Genomic DNA, 14,771 nt, shown 5'->3' on the forward strand with positions numbered 1-14,771 from the left:
ATAAACCCTAGCTCGACCCCTGATGGGGGCTGCTTGATTTGGATGTGCATACCCCTGGCAGCCGCACGCTAATAAGTCCACATCTTAAATTACGTCTGGATCTCACTTGCTGATTTCTCGGTACAACATTTGCGGTATTTTCTCTTTGACCTGGCAATTTTGGAATTTGGCTACTATATTCCTTGGCATTTTCCATTTGGGATCTCTTTCTGGAGGTGATCAATGGATTCTTCCTATGGATATTTTACCCTCCCCACCCAGACTTTGCCTGGAGGCCTCCTCTAGTGACTCGGCCCTTTGAGCCTCTGGACAGTCCCTCCATTTGACAGAGGTACTGGGGAGATTTGCCATTTCCTTCTCCAGCTCATTTTGCAGATAAAGAAACCGAGGCAGACAGGATGAAGTGACTTGCCCAGGGTCACACAGCTAGTGAGTGTCTGAAGCCGGATTTGCACTGGTCTTCTATCCACCCAGTTGCCCTCGAGGATTGCGGTGGCCAGCACTTGCCCCACCAGGCCTTGTGCTAAGCACTCTACAGAAGTCACCTCATTCAATCCTCACAAGGGCGCCGGAGGGTAGGCGCTGTTATTACTGCTACATGTTATATTACATATTGTTACTAATCTAGTATTACTATGATTATTTACAGATGAGGACGCTAGACCCAGAGGAATCTTGGAGACCCCTCATGTTATAGTTGAGGAAACTGAGGTCCAGGAAGGTGTGACCTGCCCAAGGCCTAAGCAGGATTTGAACCCAGGTCCTGTGCTTTAGAAACTCACTGGAGGAATGGCCCTGGGCAAGTCATTTCCCCTGGAGCCCGAGTTCCCCACCAGGTATACGCCCCGCCCAGGGTGATTTGCTAGCGTCGGCTGTATTATGCAGCTTCTCCCTTCCGCTTCCTGCTCCCCCTCTTCTTCCTCATTCCCGCCTCTTCCTCCCCATCCTCGCCTCTTCCTCCCCATCCTGCTACCTCCCCCTTGCCCCGTCCCCTCCCCCCGACTCTTCCGGCCCCCTCGAGGCCCCGCCCCTGCGCGCCCCTCTCCGGGGCAGGAGGGAGGAAGAGAAGACTCGAAAAGGAGGGGGCCAGAGGAGCGAGCGGATGGAGGGGGCTGGGGGCGGGGCCTGAGGAGCGCCGGCGGGAACCGCGGCGTCTTGCGGGGGCGGAGCCTCGAGGGGGCGGGCCCCGGGGTGGTGCTGGGGGAGGCCCTCGGGGGCGGGGCCGCCATTGGCGGAGCCGCGAGGGGCGGGACCCTCGGAGGGGCGGGGCCTCGAGGGGGCGGAGCCGGGCCCGGGCAGAGTCCGAGCCGGAGCCGGAGCCGGAGCCGGAGCCGGAGCCGGAGCCGGAGCCGGAGCCGGAGCCGGAGCCGGGCCTGAGCCGGGGCCGGGCGGAAGATGTGGTTCTTCGCCCGGGACCCGATCCGAGACTTCCCGTACGAGCTGAGCCCGGAGTCCCCCGAGGGCGGCGGCGCGCCGGGGCCGGGGCTGTGGGCGCTGCACCGCGGCAAGAAGAAGGTGACGGACCGGGGCCGGGGAGCAGGCCGCGCTGGCTGGAGCCCGGGCGGCCGGAGCAGGCCGGCCCCGCCCCCGGCCCTGCCGGCCTGACGTGGCCCCCGCGGCCCTTGGCAGCCCTGGGGGGAGGGCCCTCCGGGAGTCCCGGGGGCCAGAGACCCTGCTCCCCGCCCAGCGGAGCCCCCACGTGTCCAGGGGCGAGGGAGGGGGGCGGGGAACCCCCAAGCTCCCTTCCCCCCACCAGCCCGCGCTTCCCCGCAGGCCACGGGAAATGCCGTGTCCGTGTTCGTGTACGAGGCCAAGCCCGGGGAGGAGGAGCAGACGCTGGTGGCCAAGGCAGCCTTCAAGCGGCTCAAAACCCTGCGGCACCCCAACATCCTGGCCTATCTCGATGGGCTGGAGGTAGGCCGGCCGGGGCGCCCCCCCCCAGGATCTCTCGGACCACAAGCTCTTCCTCGGTCCTTCCCTCCGTTTCCCCTTTAGCCCTTACTCTCCTGTTTTTTTTCTCTGCCCCCCCAGGTGAACGTCTTCCCTTCTCTTCCCGTAAGATCACAGGGACTTTGGAGATTCGCTAGTCTTAACCTCCTCATTTACAGATGAGGAAACTGAGGCCCAGAGAGGGGAAGGGGCCTGTTCAAGGTCACAGGAGTGGGGGCAGAACCCGGATTTGAACCTTGCCCCCTTTCCTTGTGTCCCTCCTCTCCCTTTGTCTTTAAGACCTCCCCTCCCCCCAGTAATCTCCACATGGCCTTGCTCAGGCCTTCCTCAGTCCCAGAGCCAGTCTAGTCAGTCATTTTCTCCCTCTTGTCGCAAATCACTTAGCTCCCCCACCTTCACCTGCCTTGTCTCTTAACTTCCCCTCTATCTCAGCCCAGGGATCTGTGTTCCCGGGCCTGTACTGACCTACGTCTCGGTCCTTCTCCCAGACAGACAAATGCCTTCATGTGGTGACTGAGCCTGTGACCCCACTAGGGAACTACCTGAAGTTGAAAGCAGAAACAGGGGGCCTGAGTGAGCTGGAGATCTCCTGGGGGCTGCATCAGATTGTGGTGAGAACTGGATGCTCGCATTCCCCACAGCTTGCTCTTCGGGGGTGGTGCGGGCGGGATGCTGCCAGCCTCCCAAGCTGTGCCCCCAGCCTGACCTCATCCCCACAGAAAGCCCTGAGCTTCCTGGTCAATGACTGCAGCCTCATTCACAACAATGTGTGTACGGCGGCTGTCTTTGTGGACCGAGCTGGGGAGTGGAAGCTGGGGGGCCTCGATTACATGTACTCGGCCCAGGGGGACAGCGGCGAGCCCCCCTGCAAGGGAATCCCCGACCTGGAACGCTACGACCCACCTGAGATGACAGACAGCAGCAGCAAAAGCGTGGGGGAGAAGTGGTGAGCGTGGGGGATTGGGTGGGCAGGATGGCCAAGCCCCTCATGGAATGAGACCTTGGCAGCGAGGAATGGGAGAGCAGAGTACTGACCCTGCTCCTCCCTCCACCATCCACCTTCTCCTCCCTGGCCTCAGGAAAGGGGAGGGAGATCTAGGGAGCCCTGATGCCCCTCTCAGCATGATCAGGCCCAGGAGGGCCACTGAATCCCCTCCTTGGGTCAACACAGGTCAGCCGACATGTGGAGACTGGGCTGTCTGATCTGGGAGGTGTTCAACGGCCCCCTGACCCGGGCCTCCTCCCTGCGCTCCCTGGGGAAGGTGAGTCTCTGGGATCTGGTTCCCCACGGCCTGCAGGATGCCCCCTCGTTTCTTGGCCTTGCCTTACTCCCTTCGGCCACATGCCCCTCTCCCTTCTCTGGTCGTCCTGGCCCTCCTGCCTCCTGCCTCATTCAGCCCCTCATCCTCCCTGGCCCACTGAGGCCCCTCTCATGCCTACCTTTCTTCCAGATTCCAAAGTCTCTGGTTCCCCATTACTGCGAGTTGGTGGGGGCCAACCCCAGGGTGCGTCCCAATCCATCCCGCTTCCTGCAGAACTGCCGGGCCCCCGGCGGGTTCATGTGCAACAGCTTTGTGGAGACCAACCTCTTCCTTGAGGAGATCCAGGTGAGTACAGCAGGAGAGAGCTGCCCCTGAGAACAAGGGCACTGTTGGACTGCCTTGGGCCTTGCTTGTCCCTTGTGCTCCGTCCGCCTGGGGCCGTGTTACTCTTGTGAATTTCTTCTTTCTGTGTCCTTTGTAAGGCTGGGGAAATGTTGTACGCGTGCACGCACGCACGCATGCACACATACCGGTTCCCCTCACTATAAATGTTTTTTCCTGGCTGGCTGGTTAAGACTAGCGAATCTCCAAAGTCCCTGTGATCTTATGGGAAGAGAAAGGAAGACGTTCACCTGGGGGGGCAGAGAAAGAACAGGAGAGTAAGGGCTAAAGGGGAAACGGAAGGAAGGACAGAGGAGGAGCTTGCGGTCCAAGAGATCCTGGGGGGGGCGCGCCCCGGCCAGCCTACCTCCAGCCCATCGAGATAGGCCAGGATGTTGGGGTACCGCAGGGTTTTGAGCTGCCAGCTCAGGAAAAATGTAATCTCCACTCAGTAGAGGAGCAGGGACTGGGGGTGTGGAATGTGGCAAAAGCCATCAGCTTTGTGTTTTTGATTCCAAAGGAATTCAGCGTGGGGTATGTTGAGAAATGATGTGTGTTGGGCTTTATTTAAGTTACCCATTTTTAAAAGCGGCACAGAAATGTCCAAGAACACACAAGAGCAACAAAGCCTCTCCCGAGACACTTAGCCTCTTATGGGGTCGTGGCTAGTTTAGAAACGAAATCAGGAAGGACGTCCTCACAGCCCTTGGGCATCAGGTGGAAAGGGGCCTGGCCCAGGAGGCCAGACCTAGATTCCAACCCCAGCCTGACACCCACTAACTGCAGTGCTCTGGGTAACCCAGGAATCTGAGCCTCAGTTTCTTCATCTGTAAAGGGAAGGGGCTGGACTGGGTGCCCTCCAAGGGCCCCTCTAAGCTCCTTCTATTCTCTTGGACCCTTGGGCTTTGTTTTTGTGGACTGATCTGAGCACTGGAGCAGGAGTCAGGAAGACCCCAGTTCAAATCCAGCCCCATTGTGTGATCCCTGGGCAAGTCACTTAACCTCTTGTTGGCTGAGTTTACTCAACTGTAAAATGAGGATAATAACAGTATCTGTGCTGGGTTGTTGTGAGGATGAAGTGGGGTAACGATTGTCAGGCGTTTACTGGCACACAGTAGGTGCTGTATAGAAATGCTGATTCCCTCCCCCCTATCTGTACTCCCTGCCTGTCCTTAGAGGGGGGAGCTAGGGGTCAGGACGGTGTGATGGGCAGCACTGGGGACGTGGTCACTAGAGTTTGCCAAGTGTGAGCAGATGCCCAGCTCGCTCATTTTACAGAAGAGGAGACTGAGGTCCAGGAAGGGGAAATGATTTATCCAAGGTTACACAGGATTTGAACCCAGATCCCTTTGCTCCAAGTGCAGCAGGCTTTCTACTGCCCGGCTATGGTTTTGAGAGCTCATTCGTGGTTCAGCGTCGCTTTGGAAGGAGTTCTGGAGGGGAGTACCCCAGGGATCTGTGCTAGGCCCTGTGAAGTTTGACATTTCAGCCAGAGTCTTGGATAAAAGCGTAGAGGCCATGCAGCAAGATCCACATTCCAAAGGTTCTTAACAGAACTTTTGTCCCAGAGGCCTGGGACAAATTGAGGAAGATAAATTTTTTTTTTGTTTGCTTTTTTGGTGAGCAGTTGGGGTTAAGTGATTTGCCCAGGGTCACACAGCTAGTGAATGTCAAGTGTCTGAGACTGGATTTGAACTCAGGTCCTCCTGACTCCAGGGCCGGTGCTCTAGCCACTGCACCACCCAGCTGCCCCCAGAAGACAGAATTTTTAAAAAAGTTTTATAAATTGCTTTTTGTTTTTGATACTGCTATCATTTCCCGATACCCAACATTCCCTCCCCCACGCCCTTCCCTATACCACCGAAAAAGAGAAGCAAAAGCAACTGAGTGCCAGTGATGTATGCACCATTCTGTATCTGTAGTCCCCACCTCCAGCTCTAGGGGAGAAGGGGGTGTTTCAGCATCTGGGAGTGGCTGGTTTTTGGTTGGCTACTTTCACCTTGCGTTACTATCATCTTTCTTTGTCCGAGTCTTCCCAGGTTTCTCTGAATTTTGTATATTTATCTCTTCTTGCAGCACCATGATATCGCACTACCTGGCTGATAGGCAGAGGCAGATTAGAACATTAGACATAGGATCCAGAAGACCGGAATGCAAATCTGGCCTCACTAGCTGTGTGACTCTGGGCAAGTCACTTAACCCCAATTGCCTCCCCAAGAAACAAACAAACAAATCTGACCTAAGGCACTTTAGAGCTTGGTGACCTGGGGCAAGTCACTTCACCTTTGTCTGCTTCCTCAATTTCCTCATCTGTAACATGGAGGTAATGACAGCACTTACCTCCCAGAATTGTCGTGAGGATAAAATGTGATGATGTTTTCCAAAGTGCTTTGTAAACCTTAAAGCATTACATAAATGCTAGCTATTGTTATGATTCTTATAGGAAACATCCAGCATGGAAACTCCTCCCACCCATGTCAGTCAGTCAGTGATTTGTCTGTGACTCATGGTCCCTGAGCTGTCTGGGGCCTTGAGAGGTTAAGTGACTTGTCCAGGGTGGCCCGGCTGGTACATGTCAGAGACAAGACTTGAACCCAGACTTCTCCATCTCCAAGCCTGGCTCTCTCTGCCTTTCCACTGTTTCCCTACAGCTCTTCTGAAACATTGGCTGTTTTTTTATCTTTGCCAATTTAGTGTGTATGAAGTGAAATCTAATTTTTGTACGGTACTGTCTTGCACTTTGGTTTTAATTTCTCTTATTAGTAATTTGGAACATTTTTTGTATGGTTGTTGATGGTTTTCATTTCTTCTTTTGGAAGGGAACAAGCATTTATTAAGTGCCTGCTAAAAGCTTTACAAATATTACATCATTTGATCCTCAAAGTACTGTTGTTATCCCCACTTTACACTTGAAGAAACTGAGGCAGACAGGTAAAACGACTTTCTCAGGGTCACCTGGATAGTATATGTTTGAGGCAGGATTTGAACTCAGGTCTTCCTGACTCCCAGCCCAGTGCTCTAACCATTTTACCACCTGGCTGCTCCGTGATCATTTATGTATTGTGATTGGCTCTTAATGTCATATGTTTGTGTTAGTTTTTTGTATAGAATAGCAAGCTTTTATTTGGAACATCTGATGCAAAGATTTTCCAGTTGTCAGTTTCTCATCTTATCCTAGGTGCAATAGTTTTTAATTAATATTTTTATTTCATTAAATATTTCCCAATTACATGTGAAACATTTTTAACACTCATTTTTTAAAGATTTTTGGTTCCAGATTCTCTCCCTCCATCCCGACCCTCCCCCCTCCTCAAGAAGGCAAACAATTTGATTTCGATTATACATGTGAGGTCATGTGAAACATATTTCCGTATTAGCCATTTAACATTTTTTATAATAGAAGATGATTTGTTTTGTCCTTTGTGATCCCTCCATCACTTGTTTGGTTGTGGAATCTCTCGACTGGAGTGTTGAAAGGCACCTCCTTCAGCTCTTTCTTTTTATGAGGAGATCTCATGTATTCAGTTCACTTTGGGAGCATCTCATGATTTCCCAGTGGGTGCCCTTAAAAAATGGATGTTTTCTAGGAAGAAGGATTGGTTCTGGGGGATTTGGAGCTAGTCAGAGGAGGAGGCACAGTGAAGCAGCAGTTCACTGGGGAGTGGGGTTAGTGGTCTCCAAGCTTGATGGGAGTTAAAAGCCAAGACAGAGAAGCATGGGGCCAGGAGCAGGGAGGTGACAGGCCCACTTGCATTCTGTCCCAGGCAGACCTCATCTGGGATGTTCTGAGTGCCACATTTTAGGAAAGAAATGAACAAGCTGACGTGTGTGTAGAGGAGAACAAGTAGTGTGGAGAGGGGCCTTGAGAATGTGCCTTAGGAGGATGAATGGAAGAAACCAGGGATGGAGAAGAAGAGGCTTATGGGACATGATAAAGGCTTGTCACATGGAAGAAGGATTAGACTTGTCCTGCCTGACTCCAGGAGCAGAACTAGGAGAAATGGGTGCATGTTGGAAAGAGGCATATTAAGGTTTAATGTCAGGAAAAATAAAACAAAACAGACGAATGATGTCTGAGCTACCAGAGCCATCCACAAGTGGACTGGTCTTCCTCTGGTGCTGGGAGGTTCCTCATCGGAGGTCATCAAGCACAGGCCGGGATGGCCACTTCCCAGAGATGCTATAGTAGGAATTCTTGCTCAGGTGTGGGTTAGATGAGGGGATCCCTGAATTCCCTTCCTCTGAGGTTCTGTGATTCTGTCTCACATCTGTCCTACACTGACTACTCTCTTACAGATCAAAGAACCTGCTGAGAAGCAGAAATTCTTCCAGGAACTGAGCAAGAATCTGGACTCCTTCCCTGAGGATTTTTGCCGGCATAAGATCCTGCCCCAACTGCTGACAGCCTTTGAATATGGCAGTGCTGGCGCGGTCATCCTCACCCCTCTCTTCAAGGTGAGCTGAGCTTCATGTGACCAGGAGGAGGAGAAGAAGAGCTGCCCTCGGCTGCGGAGGTCCCACGCCAACTTTCTGCCTAGACTGAGTTGTGACCACAGGTTTGCGCCACCAGCCTCTGTTGTCTTGCAGGTAGGGAAGTTCCTCAGTGCTGAAGAGTACCAGCAGAAAATCATTCCTGTTGTGGTAAAGATGTTCTCCTCTACCGACCGGGCCATGCGGATCCGCTTACTGCAGCAAGTGGGTTGCTCCCTAGCCCAGTCCAGGGCCTGGCTCCCCAGCCTGGGTTCCAGTGGCCCTCAAGGTCCTGGGGCAGGGATGTGTCTTTGCTGGGGAGGGGCCCCTTCCCTGGAGGAGGTGGGGGTGAGTGAGAGGAAAGCCATGAACCCTGGATCTGGAGTAGGGGAGTCAGAGGACCAGCTGGCTGCCTGTGGGGCCTGGGGCACAGAACTTCTGGCCTGCAGTTTCCTCCTTGGGAGGATACTGACCTTGATCTCTAAGGCCCCTTCAGTCCTCGGAGGTACCCATAGTAATGAGCTGAGGAGGGAAATCCAAGCGGCAAAGGCCTCAGTATTTTGGATTGGCCAAAAGGATCCTTTTCGAGCTGAAGAGATACCAGGCAGCAGCTGGAAAGGAAGCCCAAGGGTTATGTCCTGCTGGTTCAACCTGAGCTTAGGATCAGGAATGTTGCCTGCTGATCTTTGTTGTTTGTGGACTAGTTGGGGAAACTGAGGCAGAGAAGGCCTCAAGAATGAGTGAGCAAGCAAAGGCACATCAGGTCCTTTCTATTTGGTGAGCGCCGTGCCAGAGAAATAGATAGAAATACAAGACGTGTCCTGATAAAGGGACCCAGCCCCAGGAGGAGGGTGCAGGTGTGGGCAGATGGCGGGCCCACAGAGCTCCAGCCTTGCTGCCCTGTCTCTGGGCACTGGCTCTCCCTTGGTGACCTGCCATGGGCCTCCCGTGTCTCCTCTTCCCACCCCCGTGGCACAGATGGAGCAGTTCATTCAATACCTCGATGAGCCAACAGTCAACAGCCAGATCTTCCCCCATGTTGTGCATGGCTTCCTGGACACCAACCCTGCCATCCGGGAGCAGACCGTCAAGGTGCATTGGGAAGGGCTGAGCGCTGGCTGCATGGGGCTGGGGCCCGGGGGATACAAGGCACCCCGACCATCGGGCCATTAGCCTGCTGCCTGTTGTGAGCCCAGGGAGGCGGGGGTGCCGGGCGAGGCCCTACGAGTGGGCCCTGCCTCACTCTGGCTCTGCGACCTCAGACAAAGTATCTCGCTTCCTCATCTTCAAAAGGAAGGGGTTGGGCCGAGATGATCTTTCAGCCTCTCCCCTCTCCTAGGTCTGGTGGACGCCAGGCTGAGTGTTTGGTTGCCCTGGGATCTCCTTGGGATGAGTCCATAGCTGGAGGGGGTCACACTCAGTCTTCCTTCTGGACCTCCCCCAGGGAAGCAGGAAGCGAGGGGTGCGGAGGGGCAGGTGGCCAGCTGCTGACTGTCCTCTCCTCTGTGTTGGTGGGAAGTTGGGAGCTGTGGGTGGGCGGGATGTTCCAAGAGGGGGTCATTGCTGTGTGATGACAGGACAGGGGCGCCTGGGGCTGGATGCTGGCTCCACCATGTACTATTGTCTGCGTGCCCTGGGATCCCACAAATGTGACCGCCTCAGCCCAGTGCCCCTCTTCGTTGAGGCTGGCCAGTTGGCGTAGTGAAAACAGGCACTAGAGTCTGAGGCTCTGGGTTCAAATCTCTGCCTGTGTGACCCCAACCCCTGATCCTCAGGCCTCATTTGGAGGAGGGGGTGGACGCGGCAGCCTGCCGAGGGCCTTTCCAGTTCTAGGCAGAGGGTCCACACTCAGGTCCTTTCTCTGGGGCATCTGCCAAAGCGATCCGTTAGTGGGCCCTCTCTGGGAACAAGCTTCTTTGTCAGCTCCCTCTTAGGAGGCCGCTGCAACGTGGGCAGCAGCCTTCACGGGAGAGAAGGGAGTGGGGCCCACAGTGGGCTGGGTGGGCCTGGGGCCAGACGAGGGCCTCCAGGATCCCGGGAAGGTTCTGAGCCAGGCCGTGGCCCTCGGCCCCCCATTCTGTCCTCTAGTCCATGCTGCTTCTGGCCCCCAAGCTGAACGAGCAGAATCTTAACGTAGAGCTGATGAAGCACTTTGCCAGGCTCCAGGCCAAGGATGACCAGGGCCCCATCCGCTGCAACACCACCGTGTGCCTGGGCAAGATCGGCCCCCACCTCAGCGCCAGTGTGAGTCGGGCTCCCGCCTCTGCACTGCCCCAGCCTGGGAGGGGGACCTCCATCTGTCCCTTGCTCCCTCTTGTGCCCCCCAGAGCGGGGCCTAGCTCTGCCATGGGCTTGGCTGGAACAGGGCCGCTGAGCGCCACCTCCTCCTCCTCAGACCAGACATCGGGTCCTCACGTCGGCTTTCAGCCGGGCCACCAGGGACCCCTTCGCCCCGTCGAGGGCGGCAGGAGTCCTGGGCTTTGCCGCCACCCACAACCTCTACTCCATGAATGACTGCGCCCTCAAGATCCTGCCGGTCCTCTGCACCCTCACTGTAGACCCTGAGAAAACTGTGCGCGACCAGGTAAGGCTGGGCAGAAGCCTGGCACCAGGCTGGCCTCGACTGACAAGACACAAGCTGCCCAATAGACCTGGGACTTGGCCCACCCCCAGCCCTGTGGATTTCACACTAGCTTCTCTGCTGGTCTTTGAACTATCTCCTGCCTCCACTCTTTTGCCTAGGCTGTGCCGTAATGCACTCTGTGCCCCCCCAATCCCCTCCCCAGAAGCCTCTGTTGAGCCTCCCAGCCCCAAGTGATTCCTGTCCTCAGATTTTCAGGGAAAGTTGTGTGGCCCTCTCCTTTTGCCTTTTTCCAGGCTGTTCTCTGTCATGTTTATTAGTGTTTGAGCCCAAATACCATCCAGTGTTTTAGAATCTTAGATCTGGAGCTGGAAGAGAGGGACATTAGTGGGAACTGGGTCTAATCCTCTCCTATTACAGAGGGGGAAACTGAGGCCCAGGGAGGTACAGGGCCTTATCCAAGATGATTGGGTCACAGAAGTAGCGCTGGAAGGGACCTTGGAGTCTGCCCAGGGCAGACTGCCTTTTACTCCTCTCTGAGGCAGGATTTGAACCCAGCCCCTGTGTCTTTAGAGCCCTGTCACATAGAGTGTCCTTCAAAAGTGTTTGTTAAAAATCCTCTGAGGTCCCCTAGTGTCCCATTGTACAGATCAAGAAACTGAGTCCCTGAGGTAACTCACTGTCTAGGATAAGGTGCAATGGGGCAGGGTCTCCTGGCTCCCAGCCTCCCCACCCCCTCCGCCCCATCTCTGTGCTCTGGCTGCCTCTGGATTCCTAGGCACACCCTCTCCCTCGGGCCTCCGCTTTCCCTTCTCCTCTGTCCTCCCACAGGCTTTCAAGGCCATTCGAAGCTTCCTAGCCAAACTTGAGTCTGTGTCTGAAGACCCAGGCCAGCTGGAGGAGATGGGTGAGCACATGGAGACGCCCCTCTCCCCCTTAGTCCTTGTTCCTGGTACTGTGCGGCGCCACCCCGGCGGTATTTGTCGATAGCCTCGGTACCTCCCCTGAGGACCCGGCCTGCTCCCTGCCATCCCCCCTGCTGCAGGCTCCCCAAGCTCCCTTCCCCAGGGATCTTGCCCCTGGACACTCCACATCGTCCTCTCTTCCCCCAGAAAAGGATGTCCACAGAGCCTCCAGCCCGAGACCGGGGACCAGCGCAGCGAGCTGGGCTGGCTGGGCCGTGACGGGTGTCTCCTCCCTCACCTCCAAGCTGATCCGAGCCAACCCCGTCGCCACTGATAGCACCCCAGCCAGCGATGCCCCCCTTAGGCCGCTCCCAGAAGGTGAGTCTTCCAATTCCCTGGGAGCTTAGGATTCCAAACTGTGCCCTGCCCCCGTCGTCATCAGATGGCGTCTGCAGCCCCTAGCGTCCTGCGCCTGCTTCCACCCTGGAAGCTTTAGTCTCTGGACCTCAGTTCCCTGGGGCCAGACAAGATGGCGTCTGAGGACCCTGGGAGGTTTTCGCTTGGGGAGTGAGCCTGGGAGCTGCCAGGCCACCTCACTGAACCTCTCTGCAGTTCCTGTCCCTAACATTAGAATTTAGATCTGTCCAAACTGCCACACCCTATTCCCTGCCTGGGTGGGCCCCCCCCCCCGGCAGCACCCTGGAACGTCCACCCCTAGCCATTGGAGGCCCTGGTGGGAACATCCCCCTGGCTTCTCCCTCACCAGTTACTGGCACGTAGGAAATCTGGGTTCCCTGAAGAGGCTGGTCAATCCCTGATGTGCCCCCTTTCCTCTCCTCCCCAGGCCCCTCAGCAGCAGCCCTAGTCCCAGCCCTAGCCGCTGCCCCTGCCCAGGTCCCTCCGGTGACCTCAGGTCAGTGGGACACAAGAGGGGCGGGGGAGGACGAGGAGGAGGAGGAGGCAGCTGAGGAAGGGGAGGGCTCCGCTGACCGGTGGGACGATGAAGACTGGGGCAGCCTGGAGGTAAGCGGGCCCATGGATTGCTCTCTGGGCTTTCCCTCTGCCCCTGCCCACACTGGAATGGACAGTCTGGGAGGGTAGGGGCTGGCCCTCTTTGGGCTTGAGTCCCTGGGCTGTTGATTTTGTGTTCAGTCAGTAAGTCTCTTAGGGTATGGAGGGTCCACAGCACCAGGGGAAGTGACCTCTGAAAGTGCTGAGGCCAGGCGGCGGGGGGTGGGAGCCCCCACTTTCATTCCTGCCTAGTGACCCCCTTCTGCTGGTGTGCTTCCTTTAGCCACCCACCAAGGCCATCATCATGGGGCAGGGGAGGAGTGAGGCTGTTAGGTGGCCCAGGACCCCATCCCCAGATGCATCCTAGCTGTATGACCCTGGAAAAGTCACTTCACCTCTATTTGCTTCAGCTTTTTTCCCTGTAAAATGAGGATTCATGATAGCACCTCCTCCCAGGGTAGTTCAGAGGAGCTAATGTTTGTGACATGCTTTGTCCATCCCAGCTGTCTCCCTTCTGTGGCCCCAAGAAGCTCGCTGTGGGCTGGGGCCTCCTTTCTTAGGGTATGTGTGCCTTACAATCCCCCGGAGACAGGACCTTCTCCTGTGCCTCCTTCCCACACCCTACAGGGATGCCTGGGGCCACATCGGCCATTCCTCCCAGATGGAGCAACACATGGAAGGTTTAGGGAAGCCCCACTTAGGGGTGGGGAGGGCTGCCTGGTGCCAGAGTAGGGGCTGGGCCCCCTGCCCCTCCTCAGGCTCACCTCCTGCGCCTCCCCGCAGCAGGAAGGAGAGGCTCAGCAAGAAGACTGGAGCATCAGTGATAGGGAGCACCGGTCCAGGAGGGTGAGCCCTGGGCCCCGGGGGGGGGGGGAAGTGTTGTAGTAGTGGGTCCCCTGAATTCAGGTGGTCCAGAGACTCTGCCATCCCGCCAGCCTCTCCAATCTCCCATTGCAGGTGGGCAGCCCCTCTCAGAAGTCCACCGAGTCTGACTGGAGCAGCTGGGAGGCCGAAGGCTCCTGGGACCAGGGCTGGCAGGAGTCAAGGCCCCAGAAACTGCCCGAGGGCACCAAGCTGGCCAGTGAGTACAACTGGGGTGGGACGGAGACCAGCGAGAAGGCAGATCCCTTTTCAGCCTTGGCACCTCGCCTGACTGCCAGCACACAGGTAATGTGTGGGTGAGCTCTGCCCAGGTAGGGGCAGGGGAGGCCTGCACCCTAAGCAGTGGGGTGGGGGTGCTGGTAAGAGCCCAAGCCACGTCACTGGGCTCTGGGGAGGCAGGGGTGGGTGGGTGAAAGTCAGGCCTCTGAGCCCCTCAGGTTGGCCCTGACCAATTTCTTTCTCTTCTCTTTTCAGAGGAATCCAGATTCCTGGAGCACAGAAGCCTCTGGGGACTGGGGGACGGAGGAGAGCTGGGGGACCCTGGAGTCAGAGAGCAGTAGGTCCCCTCCTCTCCCTTCTGCGGGGGGCTAATGGGGTTGCCCAGAGCTGCAGCCTTGAAGGAAAAGCCCCCACTAAGCCCCTGCTTCATGTCATGGTCTCCCAGGACAGGCCAAGGCTGAGCTTGCTCGGAAGAAGAGAGAGGAGAGGAAGAGAGAGTTGGAAGCCAAGCGGGCAGAGAGGAAGGTGGCCAAGGGGCCCATGAAGCTGGGAGCACGGAAGTTGGACTGACCCTCGAACCCTGGCATTGCCCCCTCCTTAGAGCCAGGGCTGCATTGGCTTCTGTGATAGGAGTGGGAAAGGGACTCGGGCTGACCCGCCCCACCCTCTGCCCGTGTATTTATTGTACAAACCATGCGTGAGGCCCCAGGCCTAGCCCAGCCTGGCTCAGGGCCTGGCTCCCCATGTACATAATCAGAGCTGGAATACATTTTATTTCTAGTTCCTCTGAGTCTTGGGCCTGGAGTGTTGGATCATGGGAGCTGCTTGGGGAGGGGGGGGGCCCTGAAGGGCCGGGCTGCCTCCTGGGGGGCACCTGAAGGGTTGGGCTGCTTTGGTGGTGGTGGGGCCCTGAATGACTGGGCTGCCTTATACCCCAGTGGGGGGCACCCGAAGGGCTGGGCTGCTTTCCTGGCGGGGGGCCTGAAGGGCTGGGCTGCTTCCTGGGGGAGCCCCTGAAGGGCTGGGCTGCCTCTTCCAGCTTCTGGAAAGAATGTGACCCCCAGGGTTGACACTCCCAGGCCATCTTCCAAGAAGAGCCTGCTTCCCACT

General features: G+C 56.7%; 1 protein-coding gene across 3 annotated transcripts; it reads left to right on the forward strand.

Annotated features, from left to right (window-relative positions):
* The first annotated feature begins 1,306 nt into the window (after positions 1-1,306).
* On the forward strand, positions 1,307-14,451 carry SCYL1 (SCY1 like pseudokinase 1). Of its 3 annotated transcripts, none has more exons than XM_020968070.2 (18): positions 1,307-1,515; positions 1,774-1,914; positions 2,439-2,561; positions 2,670-2,896; positions 3,122-3,212; positions 3,402-3,557; positions 7,890-8,048; positions 8,181-8,288; positions 9,042-9,155; positions 10,152-10,307; positions 10,459-10,647; positions 11,476-11,551; positions 11,757-11,927; positions 12,394-12,572; positions 13,344-13,406; positions 13,518-13,727; positions 13,917-13,998; positions 14,107-14,451. In XM_020968070.2, exons 1-18 carry the CDS (start codon positions 1,396-1,398, stop codon positions 14,229-14,231), a joined length of 2,490 nt encoding a protein of 829 aa, XP_020823729.1. In that variant the 5' UTR covers positions 1,307-1,395; the 3' UTR covers positions 14,232-14,451. The 3 variants fall into 3 exon arrangements, with proteins under 3 accessions (XP_020823729.1, XP_020823730.1, XP_078004543.1); XM_020968071.2 differs by having other exon boundaries at positions 13,347-13,406; XM_078148417.1 differs by lacking the exon at positions 13,344-13,406.
* The last annotated feature ends 320 nt before the right edge of the window (positions 14,452-14,771 follow it).

Source organism: Phascolarctos cinereus, unplaced genomic scaffold (assembly GCF_003287225.1).
Source record: "Phascolarctos cinereus isolate Bilbo 61053 unplaced genomic scaffold, phaCin_HiC Scaffold_9;HRSCAF=440, whole genome shotgun sequence".
Taxonomy (NCBI): Eukaryota; Metazoa; Chordata; class Mammalia; order Diprotodontia; family Phascolarctidae; genus Phascolarctos; species Phascolarctos cinereus.

Excerpts from the sequence above, each read along its gene's own strand:
- SCYL1 (XM_020968070.2), top strand. The coding sequence starts at position 1,396 with ATGTGGTTCTTCGCCCGGGACCCGATCCGAGACTTCCCGTACGAGCTG. Across the intron at positions 8,289-9,041 it reads GGATCCGCTTACTGCAGCAA|ATGGAGCAGTTCATTCAATA; the intron begins GTGGGTTGCTCC and ends CCCGTGGCACAG. Across the intron at positions 13,999-14,106 it reads GACCCTGGAGTCAGAGAGCA|GACAGGCCAAGGCTGAGCTT; the intron begins GTAGGTCCCCTC and ends ATGGTCTCCCAG.